At 38.4% G+C, this 18,778-nt stretch overlaps 3 protein-coding genes across 3 annotated transcripts; 2 read left to right on the forward strand and 1 right to left on the reverse strand.

Annotated features, from left to right (window-relative positions):
* The first annotated feature begins 2,530 nt into the window (after window positions 1-2,530).
* On the forward strand, window positions 2,531-7,440 carry LOC140758242 (putative disease resistance protein RGA3). The gene is made up of 2 exons (XM_073094339.1): window positions 2,531-6,402; window positions 6,872-7,440. The coding sequence occupies exon 1, from the start codon at window positions 2,571-2,573 to the stop codon at window positions 6,351-6,353; it is 3,783 nt and encodes a 1,260-aa protein (XP_072950440.1). The 5' UTR covers window positions 2,531-2,570; the 3' UTR covers window positions 6,354-6,402; window positions 6,872-7,440.
* A 1,104-nt stretch (window positions 7,441-8,544) lies between these two features.
* Window positions 8,545-10,363, forward strand: LOC140758231 (pentatricopeptide repeat-containing protein At5g56310-like). Its single transcript, XM_073094329.1, has one exon. The coding sequence runs from the start codon at window positions 8,548-8,550 to the stop codon at window positions 9,976-9,978; it is 1,431 nt and encodes a 476-aa protein (XP_072950430.1). The 5' UTR covers window positions 8,545-8,547; the 3' UTR covers window positions 9,979-10,363.
* Window positions 10,364-11,278: 915 nt separating this feature from the next.
* Window positions 11,279-16,087, reverse strand: LOC140778298 (sulfite oxidase-like). The gene is made up of 12 exons (XM_073122943.1): window positions 15,970-16,087; window positions 15,341-15,456; window positions 15,195-15,257; window positions 15,088-15,124; window positions 14,921-15,002; window positions 14,284-14,402; window positions 14,073-14,168; window positions 13,656-13,766; window positions 13,479-13,580; window positions 12,536-12,583; window positions 12,231-12,446; window positions 11,279-11,634 (listed from the first exon to the last, which is right to left on the reverse strand). Exons 1-12 carry the CDS (start codon window positions 16,042-16,044, stop codon window positions 11,530-11,532), a joined length of 1,170 nt encoding a protein of 389 aa, XP_072979044.1. The 5' UTR covers window positions 16,045-16,087; the 3' UTR covers window positions 11,279-11,529.
* Window positions 16,088-18,778: the final 2,691 nt, after the last annotated feature.

Consider the following 18,778-nt stretch of genomic DNA (forward strand, 5'->3'; position numbering starts at 1 on the left):
GCCCTCTTTCTTTGCCCGCTGGTTAATAATAAATAAATATTTGCACACGTGTGATTTGCATGTCATGAGTTCATAAAGTCAACATCATATCAATGTTACATTATTCCTAGACTACAAAGGATTTACTTGCCTGACATAGTTTCCAAGTTAATCAATTTCAACCGCGCCACGGATCATCCTTGCATAGCACGGAGTCCACCTCGATAATGAAAGTAATAAAATATGAGCATAACAATTCTGCCACTAAATAATTAAATTACCCTACTAACATCCGATATAGGTTTGAGTAGGTCCATCCAAAAATTCTTAACTTTATTAATCCAATAGAGTTGGTATATTAATTATAACGGTCTGACACACTATTAATGGTTATAAATATAATTCTCATCATATTTAACATTCCAATAGTTACTGTTGATTTGAAGTAAATAAAATACACTACATTGGGTTAATTTACTTAATTGAATATAACCGCACATCTGATATAGTTATCAAACTCCAATTAGAGATAAATTTCCATTAAAGCAATTTGTAGTTGTAATGTTATGCTAATATCTCATTTATCAATATCAATATATAGCAATCATTATGACTAACTAATTTACCCTCAAAAGGTGATTAATAATTAAAGCTCAAGTTGACAACGATAATTAAATAAATTAACTAATTAACTTAGAACAACTAGAGAGTAACTACTCTACTTGGGTCAGCTCAAGCCTAGGAGTCCAACACAATCCATTAGATTGGGTCCAAAGCCCTAAAGGAACTCAACTTACAATGCCTAAAAGCCTTTTAGGTTGGTCTACTGCCAAACCCAAACAACACTAACCCAAAAACTAGGCCCGAAGCCCAATTTAGCCAAAACTCCACTTGGGCTGGGCCGCAGCCCAACCCAACCCGAGCTGGGCTGGGCTGCTCCCAACGCACCTCCACTACACTCTCCTCCCCTCCTCCTCCAAACCAAACCAACAAAGAAGGCTACCGACAATGAGGACGGGAAAACATCGGCGAAATGTCGAAGAACCCGGAGGGAGAATGAGTCCAATAGAACATGGGGTGTCGACGGTAACCAAAGGTCAGTCAGCCAAGGAGGCTTGCGGTGATGGGAAGCCTCCTCCATGGCCGACAGCCATGGAGTTTGCTATCACAACTCAATGAGCCCTAAGAGTCCCAACCGACGATTGTACTAGCTCCTCCTAAAAGGAAGGAAAGTGACTGACCCAAGAGGGAGAGGACACCTTGACCACAGCGGCCGGAAAACCCAAGAGAAACCGGCGACGGGAGGCTACGGGGTGTAACCTCAATCGGCAGCGTAGAGTACCATGAAAGGTACCTAGCATGGAGGATGACGAGGGGAAGCTCCCCAAATCGGCACGGCACCGACACAAGGTTGTCAGCCAGCCGATTGCCCGGAGAGACCGCAAGGAGGATGGGGAAGGGAAAGTAATGCAGGGCTAATTTAACTAAAAAATTAACTACACCAGATGGGGGAGGACTCATCAGCGAGCACCTCCACAGCGACGGCAAGCCTCGGCAATGCTCGGGCACACATGAAAGGGAAGAGAAGAGCTGCGGCTACGGGGTGAGGAAGAAAGGAAAAGAAAAGAAGAAGAGATAAGGGGAAGAAAAGAAAGCAATGTACGTGCCGAGCACGTGCACTCGCTTTAATTTCTTTTTTTTTTAATAAATTAGTATAGGATGTTACACTGGAAGTCCTTGTACTTCGAGCATAGATCGTGTTAATGAAGGCTTACCGCGACTCAAAGTATCGAGTCCATTTTACTGATTGGTACCACTTGATCGCCACACCCTATAAGTGAAATGATGTGAGTTGGACCTTCTAGTGGTCGAGCATGCTATGGTACGTGAAAAACTGCTCCGTTAGGTAGACTCAGTTTAGCGGGTCTCCTTCTAAAATTTTAGAAAATCAAGCTTGACAGTCCGAGTTTAAATTCTCAAATATGGTCTGCCATTGCGGGTTAGGTGAATGCTGGTCATATGGGTCATAGGCCCATGAGTCTGGCTCGTGTCGTGCCTAGGTTGCATGTAGGTCCGGCTCAGTTAGCTAACACGGACCCACACGGTGGTTTCACCAATCATCGTCGAGCTTGTAATCAGCCCTAAGTCATCCTCATAAGTCCCAAACTGAATTTGGCTCAAATTCAGCAGATTATTAATATTGGTTAAAAAGTTCTAAACCCGTTATTAAGGACATCCTAATAATTGACCCGAAGCAGTTGTTTTTGGCTTACATGCATTAATGTTTCATTTAACTCTTTATAAAATAAATAATATAAATATATACATATGACTTATGATGGAGCGGTTGACATTTTCTATGCTGAAGGAAACATCATTGCAAGTGGACAGCATTTCTTTGAACCATACGCAACAATTGTATAACTGTTACCAATGGGCTTTAATCTAAATGGTATTATCATGCCATTTCAAAATTCTGGTTATTACATCCAGTCAACCACCAAGAGTTTTTGGTGTCATCTCTTGTCCCTCTTCTTATCTCTACTTTTCTGATCCCTTTCTCTTCTCTCTTTTTGGCTCGCTTGGTTACCATGGCAATGGTGGCTGGCATGTTTGGATCTGCTTTCGTAGGCGAGTTGGTGAGCAGAGCCAGCTCTTTCCTTGGAGGGCGGTATAAGCTGCACTCTAATGTCGGAGAGAAACTAAAAAGTCTAAAGGTATTCCTCATAAAGATTCAAAGCGTCGTCCTAGCAGCCGAGGCGAAGGAGATCCATAACCGAGCGTTGGTTCAATGGCTGGAGGAGTTCAAAAACTTGGCGTACCAGGCCGACGACGTCCTCGACACATTCGCCTACCGAGAACTTGAACAGAAAGTCAACGAGGGTGAGGTAGGTTCCTCCTCTGCCATCTCTTTGTCCAACGTTTTCAAACGTTTTCGGAAGGTTGGCAAGTTTACTGCACTTCGTCAAGAGGATGTTAATGAGCTGAGCAGTCTACTGGAGAAGTTAGAACGGCATGCTGCTCATGTGAGGGACTTCCTTGAGTTGCTAAATTTGGATGGGAGAAAGAGGCCTACCATCACTTCTCAACGTATCACTGGCTCTCTGCCGACGATCCGACATGGTTTTGTTGGGCGTGAGAAGGAGAAGGAAGATATCATTAACTTTTTGTTGAAAACAGAGTCACATGCTAATGAAAGAATTCCTGTCCTTCCGATACTCGGCATTGGAGGTATGGGGAAGACTACTCTTGCCCAGTATGTGTATAATGATGAGAGGGTGAAGAGCCACTTCTCCCTCAAGATGTGGATCTGCGTCTCTGAGAGCTTTGATGTAGTCAAGCTTACAAGAGAGATGTTAGATCAATCAGATTCTCCTTACAATCATACTGGTGTTCAAAGCTTTGGGAGACTACAAGCAATGCTTAGGAAGATGCTACGCACGGAGACATTTCTGCTCGTACTCGACGATGTATGGAATGAGACTGAGAGGGAAGCATGGAATACAGTTAAAGCTCCATTGTACGCCGGAAAAAATGGAAGCAAGATCTTACTGACCAGCAGGCTAGAGAAGGTTGCAAAGTTGATGGGAACAGTGAACCCAATTAAAATAGAGGGTTTACTAGAAGATGACTACTGGTCCCTTTTTACCGAGTGTGCTTTTGGTGATGCAAAGCCTGAGGAGCATCCGAGATTAGCAGCGATAGGAAAAAAAGTGGCCTCGAGGTTGAAGGGATCACCTTTGGCTGCAAAGACTATTGGGGCATTGTTGAAAGATAATCTAGATGATGATCACTGGGAGAGCATTTCGCGAAGTGACATATGGGAATTGGAGCAGGGTCAGGATGGCATAATGGCAGCTCTCAAACTGAGTTACCTACACTTACCTACCCATTTACAGCAGTGCTTTGCATACTTGAGCATATATCCTAAAGACTGGGAGTTCAACCGTGAAGACGTGGTAGGATTGTGGATGGCACTGGGTATGATTCATCAGGATAGCAGGACGAAGAGAATTGAGGATATCATAGTAGACTACTTCAATGAATTGATATCCAAATCATTCGTTAAGTCAGCTGTTACAAAGAATTTTTACACTTTACATGATCTATTGCATGATTTAGCAGAATCTGTTTCCAAGAATGACATTTATAGAATTGAAGATGATGAAGATGATACATTGAGGACAATCCCAACTAGTGTTCACCATTTATCTCTTTCTACCGACAATCTTGCCACACTTAAAAAGAATGTCGTCCTGCTGAATAACCTGCGTGCCTTGATTTTCGTTTTGCCCTTCAAAATATTTCGTGACAAAGATGATCTTCATGATGTTTTTAGGCGGCTAAAAAGAATTCGAGCCCTCAGTTTGAGGCACTGGGACGTGTACAGCTTGCCTGATACTCTAAGTAGTTTAATACATTTGCGCTACTTAGATCTCTCTTTCACTTGTATCAGCAGATTGCCAGATGAATTAACTAAGCTTTATCACCTCCAGACGTTAAATCTTGATAGGTTGGAATTGTCTTATGTACCTGAAAGCATGAACAAGCTGATCAACTTGCGATACTTGGTCTGTTCAAACAAAGTATTGTCAATGATAGCTGGGATAGGGAAAATGACTTGCCTTCAGAAACTAAGTTGCCCTTTCTCTGTGCAAAATGTTCACGGATTTGAGATTGGACAGTTAAAGTACCTAAGGGAGCTTCGACAATGTCTTACCATAAAGAACCTCGAAAATTTGCTTAGTAAGGAAGATGCCGAAGAAGCTAGGCTATGGGACAAACATAATCTTGTCGAGTTGAGGTTATATTGGGAATATCCTGAAAGAGACGCAAATCCTGAGCTGGCGAATGGTGTATTAGAAGGCCTCCAACCGCATCCAAATCTTAAAGAGCTTCTAATCGATGGCTATAAAGGTACCCGACCTCCAAGTTGGATGATCTGTCATCATCCGTTCACCAATTTTGTAAGACTCGAGCTATCTAATTGCAGATCATGGAAGGACCTACCTCCTCTTGGACAACTACCTTGGCTTAAGATACTTGTACTACAGGGGATGCATGCCATAAAAGAAGTCGGTCCTGGGTTCTATGGCTCTGGTCCAGTGAAGGGGTTTCCATCGTTGGAAAGCTTGACATTCGATGATTTGCCAGAATGGGAAGTATGGTCTGCAGTTGAGGAGGCCCATTCATTTCCCCATCTCCTGACACTCAAAATCTTAGAATGCCCAAAACTAATAGCAATTCCTCCCCTCCCTCCTATCCTCCAAAAGCTTGGACTTTTTTCTGTAGGAGTAAATGATTACCCAAAATTTCTTAGAACAGCATGCCCATCGTCTTTGCCTTCTTCCTCCTCTTCATCATTATCTTTAAGACTTTTGGCCATCACAGAGTGTCGAAAATTGGAGTCTCCGGTGGAATGGTTGCTAGAACAGCATGAGAGATTAAAACACTTAGAAGATTTGTTTATTGGATCCCTCTGCGAGCTTAATCCTCTATTCGTGAAAGCAATTAACAAATTTACTGGGCTTAAAAATTTGGTTATTAGGCGCTTACAGTCTATGGAGGATGATGGGGAGGAGGATCTAGCCGAGAATGTCGAGAATTATGATGATGAGGAGGATGAGGACGAGGAAAGTAGCCTCCTGCTTCAATCATTAGAAACCCTGGATATCTCTGCCTTTGTTACAGAGGAAATACTTTCAAGGCATCTCCAAGGCCTTTCTTCTCTTCAATCGTTGATGATACGAGATTGCCCACTTATAACAGCCCTTTCTTTTGCTGAGGGGCTGGAACATTTTAGAAGACTCACGCGATTATCAATTATTAATTGTGATGAGTTTACATCACTTGCGGGGCTTAAAGCGCTTCATTCCCTTGAAGAATTGGAAGTTATTGGATGTCCGAAACTGACTTTGCTACCATCCTCGGAGTCAGACGAAGTTGAAGTGGTGGAGGAAGATGTTGGCCTGTCAGCACTTTCCTCTCTTTGCATCGACGACACCTTGCTGCTCAAACTGCTGCTTAACAGGGAAGGCCTTGCCACCCTCAAGAATCTGGAAATTAGACATTCTCATCAGCAGGAAATCAACGAGGAGGCATTTCAACATCTCACCTCCCTCGAAACGCTACGTGTTGAAGATTGCCCCAATCTTCAATCCTTACCTGAGTTGCAAAATTTGCACTCACTCATCACATTGGAGATAGAGGACTGCGGTAATTTTCGGTCATTGTGCAGCTTTCAGGGCTTACCAGCTTCTCTGTTTATGTTATCAGTACATCGATGCCACCCTGTTTTTAAGGAGTTGTACAACGGGCACGATGGAACTGAATGGTGGACCATTGATCACATTAACCTCATAAGTATCGAATAATCGGCGTGGTTGATGAACTATAGATTGCCAATTTAATACAATTCATGAGGTATCATCACATACACTTCCTCCTTTCATCTACGTTCTCTATCCCTCTACTTCAGTTTCTGCCCACATTCTTCATGTCATCACTCGCATTCTTTCACTGCTCTATTTCTAGTTTTCTACCTATGCCCATATGCAATTAGGTATAGTTTCATTTCAAGTGCTTCTATTTCCCGTGTACCTATACAGGGTTTAGATATCTACTCTAGCTCTTGTAAAGTTCCACACAATAATTTTGTAGGATGAGCTCCTAGCAACTAGCATTGTTGCAATTGATCTTCTTATTCCATTGTTGCAATAAGGTTATGCTTGCTTCTATCCCTCTTGCTACCAAAATATACCACTATCATCCTCCTTTGCTGCTGTTGTAAAAAGTCAAGAATGTAGGATTAGCATGTGTTGATGATTTCCGCCATTTCTCTGCAAACATTTATTGCTTCTATAAGAAAAGCTCACTGCGTTGATCATTTCAGGCAACCTTTTAACTCTGGATTGGACTCACAAGAGGGAGATGTTACATGCTTTATTTTGGACCCAACTTATAAGCAGACAGGTCTTTGGAGTTGGTGTGTTAGATTCTAATCCAACCATCTGGTTTTTCTTCTTTTTTTTCTTCTGTACAGCAGTATTGTCATATGGGCTGTTGTTCCCTGCAATAAGCTTGATGCTTTATCAGTAGAAAAAACTAACAAGTTTGCTGGTCTCAAGAAACTCTGCTTGCAGCATCACTTGTTTATGCAGGAGGGAAATGGCCACCTGCCTGAATCCTAAGAAAGCCTGGAAATCTCTAGTTGTGGTTGCTGCAGACATCGTATTCTTGAAGCATCTCCAAGACATCTATGGCGACTCTTTCAATTGCACAGGAGAAGCAACATTTGACAAACTTGTTTCACTTCTTTCCAAGTACTTAAGTATGCAAGTATCTACAACATCATTTTCAATGCTCTGTTTCTTCTATCTGCCTGTGCAGTGCTTGCAATTCGCAGTGCTTGTCTGTTGATAAAATTGTACAATTAACTTGATGGATGCAGTAGCACTCATATTGTTTAAAACTTTCCATTTTGTAAGCCTTGAATACTGCAGATATCGTTATTGTTTTGCAAATATGGATGGATCTATCTTCTCCATTAATGAGATATTCCATGTTAAAATGTGCAAGGTTTTATATAATTGACAATGTGTTTTAAAATATTTTAAATGTGTAAAAATTCACAGAAAATTGTCATTGATTATCTTGTGGCATTCTGGATAGGCACAAAATTCATACTAGTATTTTCTCTTTTTTCACCTTCCGTTTCACGTTCTTCTTAGATGATCTCTTTCTTTGCCCTTGCTGTAAGCACAAGGATGGAAGGATTTCAATGTATTTATAGTTTTTTTTTCATTTGCCATCAAATATTTGTTGTTTCTGCACTAAAATCTTATTTTCTTTATTGTTAGCAGCAGCATATCACTAGAATAATATTGTGGAAAGATATTTCACTTGTTAGGTTTTTAATTATTGGCAATTGTGTACAAAATATTCTAAGTGTATTTTTACATGTATATGAGCTGTATACAGATCTAGAATATCTCTGGTTTGAAGAATTGTAAAATTATTGGAGAAAAGCTGTTTTAAACAATATGAATTGCTCATCTAGAATACCATCAAAATTATTTTTATTTTGTGTAATATAATTTTAATATTTTTAATTAAAAAATAGTAATTAAAATTATTTTTGAAACTATTGAATATTAGTCTTATTATAAAGCTATCGACGAGAGTTTTATAATCAATATTTTTTATTAAAAAATAATAATATTAAGATGACTTATTAAATGATTTAGAATATATATATATATTAAATAAATAATAATATAGAGTCCTGTGTATTCGAGCGCAAATATAGAACTCTTCCAAGGAGACGATTAAATGACAAAATTAAAAAATTTGATCAATAAAAAATCATGACCCAATCCATATAGAACTGAAAATTGAAGGAAATGGCACTCTCTGAATTCTTTATATAAAGAATTTTATTTATGAATTAAAAAAAGCTTTAAAATTATTCAAGCCTACCCCGTTCTCAAACGAGCAACTACTATTTAAACTACCTAACCGCCAAAAATAAATCTCAAATCTTCTTTCTCTACCTTTCTACACCTCTTCATGCGAAAACTTACCTCCCTCCTCAAACGCTTCCACCATTTTATCACCCCGATAACTTCCCCACCATCACCTCCTCCCAAACCCTTCAAACCCCCACCTCTCTCCCTCCTCGCCGACCGCTGCTCCTCCATGTCGCAGCTCAAGCAAGTCCACGCCCAAATGCTCGTCTCCGGCCGCGTCCATGACAACTACGCCGCCAGCCGCCTCCTTTCCTTCTCCGCCCTCTCCCCCTCCGGTGACCTCTCCTATGCCCGCCGCCTCTTCGCCCACGTCGAAGAACCTAACTCCTTCATGTGGAACACCCTCATCCGCGCCCTTGCCGACAGCCCCGCCCCGTCCGACGCCGTCCTTCTCTACGTCAAGATGCAAAGGCTCGGCCTTTCTCCTGGGAAGCACACCTTCCCTTTCCTCCTCAAGGCCTGCGTCAATTTCCAACCTTTCCTAGTTGGTAGGCAGGTTCATTCCCATGTTCTGAAACATGGGTTGGATGTAGATTTGTATGTGATCAACGGGTTGGTCCGTTGTTATGCGTCTTGTGGCCTTCTTGATTATGCACGCCAGGTGTTCGATGATGCTCCTGAAAAGAATTTGATTCTGTGGACGACGATGGTTAGTGGGTACGCTCAGAATTTTCGTTCTGAAGAAGCTTTACAGCTTTTTGATGGGATGATAGAAGTTGGAATTGAACCTTGTGACGCGACCCTTGCATCAGTTCTCTCGGCTTGCGCTCGATCAGGCGGGTTGGAATTAGGGAAGCAGATTCACTTGTTTATCAAGGAGAAGGGGATCGCAATGGGAGTGATTCTTGGAACAGCTTTAGTCGATATGTATGCAAAGAATGGTGCGATTTCAGATGCATTGAGATTGTTCAGGGAAATGCCTGAGAAGAACACTGCTACATGGAATGCGGTAATCTGTGGCCTGGCTCACCATGGTCATGCTAAGGATGCTCTTGAGCTTTTCCAAGAGCTGGAGAAGATGCAAGTCCAACCAAATGATGTTACTTTTGTGGGTGTATTGTCAGCTTGTTGCCATGCCGGTTTTCTTGATGTGGGTAGAGGGATTTTCGATTCGATGAAGAAGAATTATGGAATAGAACCAAAGGTAGAGCACTATGGTTGCATGGTTGATCTTCTTGGGCGGAGTGGAAGATTAATTGAGGCTGACGATTTGATCAAGGGAATGAAGTGGGAAGCAGACGTGGTTGTTTTGGGAGCTTTGCTCACAGCTTGTAAGAATCATGGGAATATCGAGATTGCGGAGAGGGTAGTGAAGGAGATCCTCAAAGTGGAACCTGGTAACCACGGGGTTCATATTGTTCTTTCCAATATGTACGCAGAGGTAGGGAGATGGGAAGATGTTGTCAGGTTGAGGAGAGTGATGAGGGAGGGAAAATTGAAAAAGATTCCTGGACAAAGCTGTGGATGGTGATAGTTGATTGATTCAGTTCGCCTTCCTGAGTACATGTGGCTTAACTAGAAGGTAGCTGAAAGATTGCTGCATCATGATATAGGAATTGCTCATCTAATTGCCTTTTTGGTTGAAGATGACAGCAAAAAAAGGGAAAGAAAAGGACTAAATGTATTCTTTGCTGTCATGCCAAATATAGCTTTGAGACTGGAGGACTGTAAGATATTATTGATTTTGATATCTCAAATTGTTAGCTTTGTACATCGACTTTTGATTTCAATAAATGTTTGGCATGGATGCTGACTTTTTTAATACAGCGATGAGGATAATATCGGAAAGTGTCAAGTTAAAGTTCTTGTAAGTGGCACTAATCCAAGGTGTTCTTTTCATTGCTCATAAAAGTTGATGTTCTTTTGTGACATGAGTTGGATAATTGCTGCAAGTCATCAATTTAAGTGCTGGTTGTACAATATAGATTTCATAATTGCTTTATTCTGTGATTGGGAAAAGACCTTGTATTTAGCCAAGCATCAGCGTGTTTAAGCACTAGTCTATTACTTGATCTCAAATACTAGACATTTCAAATTTGGACTTCTCACTGTTGATCAACGTAGGAAATTTACACAATAAAATGCTACATTATACAAGGTTTGAATGTATAGATAGGTACATTAGTGCTACTTTGATGTGTTCTGTCAGGTAAGGAATGATGCTGTTTTGGGTATGTTCATGGATAAATCATAAGCAGTTATTCTCTTTTGACCTTACCAGATAAAGATGGAGAGAAGAAATAACCTGACAACTTGATGCGCTATCTAAGAGCTGTTTCAAATGTGCATCATTTTTTCTCTGTAGGCAAACAAGCAGCATTTACTGCATTATGTTTTACTTTCAGAAGATTATATTCAACCATTTTTAGAGCAGTTAAACATTTTTTTCTTCAAGTTAATGCACATTGTTCAGATTGGTAAAACAATTTGTCTCAGCATGAATTCAATTGAAACAAGGAAACGAGCAATCTAGTAGTCTGTCTTTTGAAAGAATTTTATCTGATCTCTTGCCAGATTTCTATTGACAGTTAACCTCAATATAGGTGAATGCTGCTCCTGTATATAGCCTGATTTAAAGTCTAAATCCTGTAGGTTGAGTATTCAACATTATCAGATTGATAGTCTCATTTTTTTGCAAGTTATCTGGTAAAAATGAAAAAGCAATCTTAACCATGACCATATTTTGGTTAGCAAACTCCACTGTCATTAATATCTTGCAGAAAAAATGGCACGACGTAAGAAAACAAATGGCACCTCAGAGGCAAAGAATCGACCAAAAAACATATGATTATAGCAGCAATATAAGAGAACAAGGCAATAATAGCAATCGCGCATCTTGCTATCGATTCTTTGATCAACGAAGATTGATCTATCTCCACACACATAATGAGTACTAAAACTACTAAGCTGAACTAGATAAGTGTTATTTTCTTTATTACAAGACAGCAGATGAATACAAGATGCAACTATTTTTCTGTGCATGCTCTTGGTTCTTTCTGACACCATAAGATATAGTTGCTTACTAAGCAACTTGCAGGCGAATGTGATGCCACGATGTGTTCAGTATACCTCTCAGGTTCCATATGGCCCCTATGCTTTCAGGTTGGACATTTGCACTGGAATCAACCTGCACATGAGCGAAATTTATTAACAAAAAATAAAACCCTGTACAACCTAAGATGCAGGACAAAGGATTTTTATATAAAATTCAACTACGTAATTAAGTTAATCTATAGCAATAGCCCATAAGATAAGATCTCCCAGATGTAAATGTTTATGATGCAACAGGGCAAATTTGATGATACAAGGAACACCTAGCATGTTTTGCAGAAGCTGCCATCTTAAGTGGAACAGTATTTTGCTTCATTCAGCAATGGCAAAATTAAAATCTGTTTGAGAGCAGCAACAAAGAATTACTCCATTTAATAGGAAGCAAGTAATCATGTTAAGCGGCAAAAGCCGAAACTAATTCCATATATCTACTCTCCAACACTCCAGAGGTGTTTCATAATGATGTGTAAAGAGGACCCAAAATGATGTGTAATGAGAAGTTTCAAATGCTTGAATCAGAGCAATGTGCTGTGTTCAGAAGTATGTATCTCTGGGTTCTGATACATGTAAAAGATAATAATATCCCATTTAACTGAATTTAGTAGGGAAGAGGATTAGGCATTAACAGGTGATAGTTCACTGAAACTAAAAACAGTTAATAGAAATGCATACCGCTTTTGCAATAATTTCGGCATCTCCTGATATCTCAACATCAGCCTTGAAGAAAACCCATGCCCATTTATCGCTGCTTGTATCACCAGAGACATATGGAACATCAGTTTTCTGAAACCTGTGAGCTTCCAACCAAGTCTTTCCCCCATCAACAGATATATCAACTCTCTCAATGCCACGTCCACCTCCAGACACTGCATATCCAGCAATAGTGACCTGTGACGCAAAGAATATGAAAAATCATTAGGTCTTTGCACTTTCACGAGCCAATAGACAAGAAGATATAATTGGGAAGGTTTACTCACTTTTCCTTGCTTAACAACATCTTCATCCTTAAAAGAACAGATGGCACTCTGTAGGATCACAAATAAAGTGTGAAAAAAGATAAGAGTGCCCAGTATCAGATATGTTTTCTGTAAATTTAACTTCAACAGGTGGTTTGTTTTTCTGAGAAAACAAAGAACGCAGGTGGTTGCATCGACAAATATATGTTATATGAGCACATTACCATTAAGCAAATACAACAAAATGGAAGACTATTCATCTGATAATTTTCATCTACTGGCATCATCTAGACTAATACTACATAAAATTAGTGATTTCAGTTTGTGCATTCTTCTGTGGACATCTTCTTCTAATTTGCATGTTCACTTGGTGGCGAGGATCTATATGTCCATCAACCAAATTATGTACATAATTTTCCTTGAAAGCCATATTATCTCTTGACTCACCAGCATGATCATTTCATTGCTTGTATATTTTTCTTCAAGTTCTCTTTGCTTCCCAATCTACATACTTGCATTGATCTTTACTGATGCATCGAGTATATATTTCTAGATTAATGCTCTAATAGCAACATGATATTGTCAATGGCATAATTTATAGCATTCAGACTTACATAGAAGGCTCAAATCTCCTAAATTACCAGATGTGAACAAAAACTTTATGTGCTTTTAAGTTAGAGAAAATGAAAGAAAGGTAATCCAAGATGGTTAGTCATTAGTGATGTCCAACTCGAACTGTCCCCCAGCAAGTAGGATATATGATATTAAACACCTTAACCAAAAAAGGGACAAAAACATTCTTGTCTACAAGATCTTATTTGACCCATGACTTTCAACAATGAAATTTGTTTAAGATAGAATTCTTGCACACATTTCCTGAGATGCCATTTTCTCTTCTCGAAATGAAATTTAGAACTTAAAAAATCAAAAGGTAATTTACAAAATTATAATAGCTCAAAGATACCTGGACAGGAAAATCCATTTGGGGCTTCCTGGTTGACCAGATGATATTATCCCAATCAACTGTAGGGGGAAACATTTTGTAGTCTTTTTGCATAAAGAATCCCTTCATTCATGAAAGAACAATATAAGTTCTTAGATTTCTGGGTGAATTTTGTCTCTACTCTGAAGATAAACTCACCTGGCATTCTTCCTCAATTATGTCAATTCGATCCAACCATTTAACAGAGCGTGCACCAATAACTCCAGGAACAACCACACGTAGTGGGTATCCATGGTCACGATTGATTACCTTGACAAAGCAACATCAGAGTGGAATTGCAATTAATATGAATGGCAATTAATATGAAATTTGACTGATCTTTGACTGATGTCAAAATTAACAGACAAAATACAGACATGGGTGACAGAAGAATCAATCGTATATATTTCTCAGAAATGAAAATGAAAAACAAGATTCTCGTATCACATGGATATGTAAGATATAAGAAAGATATCCCGCCTGATATCATTTACCTTCGTTCTTAACCAACCATCTACTGTAATTATGGTACTCCAAAATGCAATGGATGATACCAAGATGAGTTGTTTTGCCTACCTCGCCATTCATTTCATATGCCAGTAAGACATCCGCTGCAGGATTTGTCGCTTGGTCAAGGGCAATCGATGCCTTGTAAGGTCCACCATGTTCCTCCTAGTGAATGTAGATGACAAAGACGAATTAGTAGGGAAGTTCCACCCATAAAGAGAAAGAAAAGAAGCTGATGTATCATGTTTCTTTCAGAGAGAAATAGTTTCAAGAAACGCACGACACAATTATCAACGCTGATGAACTCGACATGCTTTCCTCCTGATGGTGTCACTGCAGTGTGGTTGGATATCCCAACAAGCTCAAGAACATCTGCTAACTTGGCTCCTCCCCAGATAGCTGGAATGGTTATGTATAATTTTTGATGAAACATAGCTCCAATTTGAATAGTTAAAACTTAAAAGACAAGTTGAAAATCTGAAGAGAATATAAATACGATATTAAGAAGATTTAGAAACTGATGCTTACTTTAATGAAAAGCCTTGCATTAAATAGAGTCAAATGGGGGGAAAAGAAAAAGGATCCACATTACCAACCCTGAATAGTTGTGATTTTGCACCTTGTTGGTTTCGCAATTTAGTCAATAATCAAGTCTAAAATGAAACATAGGAATGGTATCACATATAAACATATTCTTTATGTGTGTGGTAGATAAAACTAAGATTCCCTGGCAGTATAACCAGCTAAAAATCAGGTTTGTAGGTTCAGATAGGTGGATTTGTCAATTCATACTTACGTGTTATTTCTATCATTCAAATTCTTTTTTCTAGACCTGAATTACGCATAAGAAGAGGTCAAAAGATGCAAATTGTTATAAACATGAATCAAACTAAGAAACACAATGAGAGCATTCTAACCATTGCTGACAGCAGCGACATCCCAACCGACGCCTCTCACAGTCCTTGTCTTGCTCATTTCTGTCCTCCTATTACCTGCACACTGAACACCCTCAAACATGTCAAGCCATTTCTATTACACAATAATTTCCACCAAAAACCAACCACTGGATTGCCCAAAAACTTACCTGCAAAGTGGCAGTAACATTGTATTTGGGCAATTTCCTGCAAAAATAAGTTACAATAGTTTCAGCTATACCATCAAGCAAGAGGTCATCCCAGATGCATCACTTACTTGATGTCAGCTAAAGAGAGCTGCTTTGGATTCTCCAACAGGCCACCAACGGAGACATAGTAACTGTAGACAAAAGAAACCCAAAATAATCAGCTGTTCAGGTTTAAAAATTTGATTTTGAGCAGAGATTATAGATGCAAAGCAACCTATTGATGTCATCAACAATTGGGATGGGCCCATGGTTCCTCTTGAAGAAGAAATCGACGGGGGTGATGTAGGAGGCGATGAGATCATCCCGAGTTGCCTCAGCATTGAAGGGCGTCTGCAAACAAACAGATCAAAGAAGGAACTTTCAACGAAAAGATTCAAATCTTTTCTTGAGGAGATTGAATACCCAGTTAAGGGTTCAAATTTTAGAGGCATTTATTACCAATTTACACCCTGCCACCTTTATGTGTTGATTGTGGCTTAACTCATTAACCCTGTACTTCTAATACAATAACCAAAACAACCCATATATATTATCCTTAAATTTTTCCAGAAACATCTAGGTGGGTTCCTTTCTATGATTTAATCAAAAAGTAATAGTTGAACTAAATAAACAATATAGGATACGAAATGAAAAGATTCTTATTCCAAACCTTTGATGGCAAGTCTAATGGTCACTCTATATCTTTGTTATAAATTAAAAATGAGATACAGCTCTCGTCGATAATTAGGTTAGATATCTGAGCTAATACTTTTTACCATCACTTAGTTTAATCAATGAGAAGTAAATGATCGCTAATACTTCTGCTATCCTTGCTTGTAATTCAAGAGTAGAAGACAAGTTCACCTTTGCATTGATTCTGAGTGATGGGTGACGAGTAGGCTCTTGAGAATAATCTGAGGGACCTCTCAACCCTTCCATTCTCTCTCTCTCTCTCTCTCTCTCTCTCTCTCTCTCTCTCTCTCTCTCTCTCTCTCTCTCTCTCTCTCTCTCTCTCTCTCTCTGCCTGACTCTTGAGCGGCTAATGGCGGCAGGCAACGGCCTTTTAAAGGAAGCAGCGGAGAGTCACGTGCCACTCACGTGACAGCAACCGCCGGATTTTTTTTTTCTTTTTTTTTCCTAAACCTAGAAAGATTCAAACAAAATAATCTTCCACACTATTGAAGAAGCCATACTAACTACTGCCAATCTGAACTAATTTTATTTTTGTCAATTTGAATCTTATAGTGGACGTAGGTTTTATATTCTGTGAGTTTTTCAGTGGAATGGTATATTATTTTATCTAATGTATATATAGCTGGAGTTTAACTTTTTTTATCCAGCTTATAGTTAGCTTTCGGGCTTATTATTTATAAAAGTTTAACAAATAAAATATTAGCTAGGTTCGGACTGCTCAGGCTTAGAAAGTGTTGAATTCAAGTATACCTAGGCTTATATGTTAATTAAGATAAGAGAAATTTGTATATAATACTATGTCTTTCGATGAAATTATAGTTTCCGCCCTATATTTTTACTATTTGCAAATTAAGTTTTATAATTTAGCGAATATGTACAGAAAGTATCCTGCTGTTATATTTGTTAATTAAACTTAACTAAACTTCTGAATTGAGTTAACTATACTAAAAAACTTACGAAAATATCATCAACCAAGTCATACTAAAGGCATTTTAATTATTTTAGAAATAATGATATTTTAATTATTTTAGAAATTAAATATTTCTACTTAATTGGATATTCTTACGATGTTAATTTAAATTTAATCCAGAGTATTTTCTTAGTGTTAGTGTGTGAACGTGGTTTGCAGTTGGTATCTATTATTATGAGATCTAATAATAATAATAAACAAGAAAAGGACGACAAGAAAGCAAAGATCCAAAAGCTTCTATGCAGCCAATTATAGAATGCCAAGTACGAACTCCCTTGTTTATCTTTTGTGATGCTTTAACCTCGTGATCATTTCGCTAATTATCTGTTTAATTTCTTTTCATTAAGATAAATATCTAAGTGACTACAACATGATCAATGTTAGACACCATGAAAATGATTTTACCCTCATTTAAAATATAAAAAATTATGACTAAAATAATTAGGAGTCGTAGTGTCATTAAAGAATATATATATATATATATGTGATGGGATCTATATGAAAATTGTAGGTATAATTAATCTATATAATCTAATGAGTTTTAACAATAATTGAGCACTAAAAGAAGAATCCATGCAACTGAATCTCTCCACTTAGCCAACTGCAATCTTATTCAAGTGTGATTATCGTCAGCACACACATCATCTATTACTACTACCAGCTGCTTCCCACTTGGAAGAGATGCTAAGTAACAAGAGAGACCTTAAGAGAGAAACCAACTAGACCCTACTGGTCCAACATGGATAAAAACTCAGATTAGTTTTGTGATTAAGTCAGCAATAGAAGTCAAAAAGGTTAGGTTAAATTTGTCAACATTGTCTGTTTTTATATTATGATCAAGAAATATTACCTATTAATATATCAATTTATAATAATAATAATAATAATAATAAAGATTTTTATATATGATTAATTAGATTTAACTAACGGAATGATAATTTTGAAAAAGCACAGTAATTTCAGTGGTAATTATAATATTTTGAAATAAGCAGTGATAATTATGATGTTTAAAAAATTTCAATGGCAATTATATAAAAATCCGTAAACGAAAAAAAGAAACTAGCCTAGTCATTTACATAATTCCACTTCACCATTAAGGTATCAAGTTGAATAATAACCTTGTACACTATTCTCTTTCCAACATCATGATTTTGTTTTAATGATGAGCAAGTGCATATAGAGAGTTTAAAAGTGTTGGTGTGAACAAGGATTGCAAATGGCATCTGTGATGGAATACAAATTCATCTTTTCCTTCAAAAAAGAGAGATTAATTTATAATAAATGTGTCTAGAAATTTTTAACAAGACGTAGGCATTAAAAAAAATAAAAGAATTTGCATGCATGTGGAGAGTGTTTACGTAAGCACACACATCATCTATTTGGACTTCCTACTATACGTGCAGCATCATACAGCTACTACACCGAGAAGAATAACATCACTCAGTTGATCCTCAAAAGAAAAGGAAAGAGAAAGTTTGATCTCATACTCACAAAGGCCAAAACATTAGTCCAACTTCTGACTTTATTATGCGTGATTTAGATGATGAGGGTTGCTCGCTGGAGACATGTGACAGTTTGATGACAAAATATCGTCAGTTCCAAGAGCACCACTTGATATGAGATAATATTGCTATTGGAGGCGTGTGGTTATCTGATCTTATAATAATTAATATATAAGTAGTTCATCAATCACCTTTATCGTTGAAATGTGAGCTTGTTTTATTGTGTCTTATTGGGTCAATTTCGATCAATGGGATGATGCAAGTTGTAGTTTCTGGTGTGCTGGTGGTCTTTGCGCCCATGGTTATGCACTCTGTATCAAAACAGGGGTTTTGATAGCAATGTCTTGGATCTTGGCGGTTTATGTTTTTAACTTTAGATTCTATACCGACTAGGCGACATTTCCACGTTTGAGTAAGTTCCAAGGAATAGATTGGAAGACGTAAACAGAAAGTGAGGCTTTGGGGTTTTTAAGATGGTTCCTGTTGAGGTTGACTGGTTGAGTGACGA

Source organism: Typha angustifolia, chromosome 3 (genome assembly GCF_048772165.1).
Source record: "Typha angustifolia cultivar Huaian chromosome 3, ASM4877216v1, whole genome shotgun sequence".
Lineage (NCBI taxonomy): Eukaryota > Viridiplantae > Streptophyta > Magnoliopsida > Poales > Typhaceae > Typha > Typha angustifolia.

Bases quoted from the DNA above. Each gene is read 5' to 3' on its own strand.
- LOC140758242 (XM_073094339.1), top strand. From the start codon at position 2,571: ATGGCAATGGTGGCTGGCATGTTTGGATCTGCTTTCGTAGGCGAGTTG.
- LOC140758231 (XM_073094329.1), top strand. From the start codon at position 8,548: ATGCGAAAACTTACCTCCCTCCTCAAACGCTTCCACCATTTTATCACC.
- LOC140778298 (XM_073122943.1), bottom strand. From the start codon at position 16,044: ATGGAAGGGTTGAGAGGTCCCTCAGATTATTCTCAAGAGCCTACTCGT. The intron at 12,584-13,478 runs GTATCTTTGAGC...GTGATCCTACAG, and splicing joins AAATGGATTTTCCTGTCCAG to AGTGCCATCTGTTCTTTTAA. The intron at 12,447-12,535 runs GTGAGTAAACCT...TTTGCGTCACAG, and splicing joins ATGTTGTTAAGCAAGGAAAA to GTCACTATTGCTGGATATGC.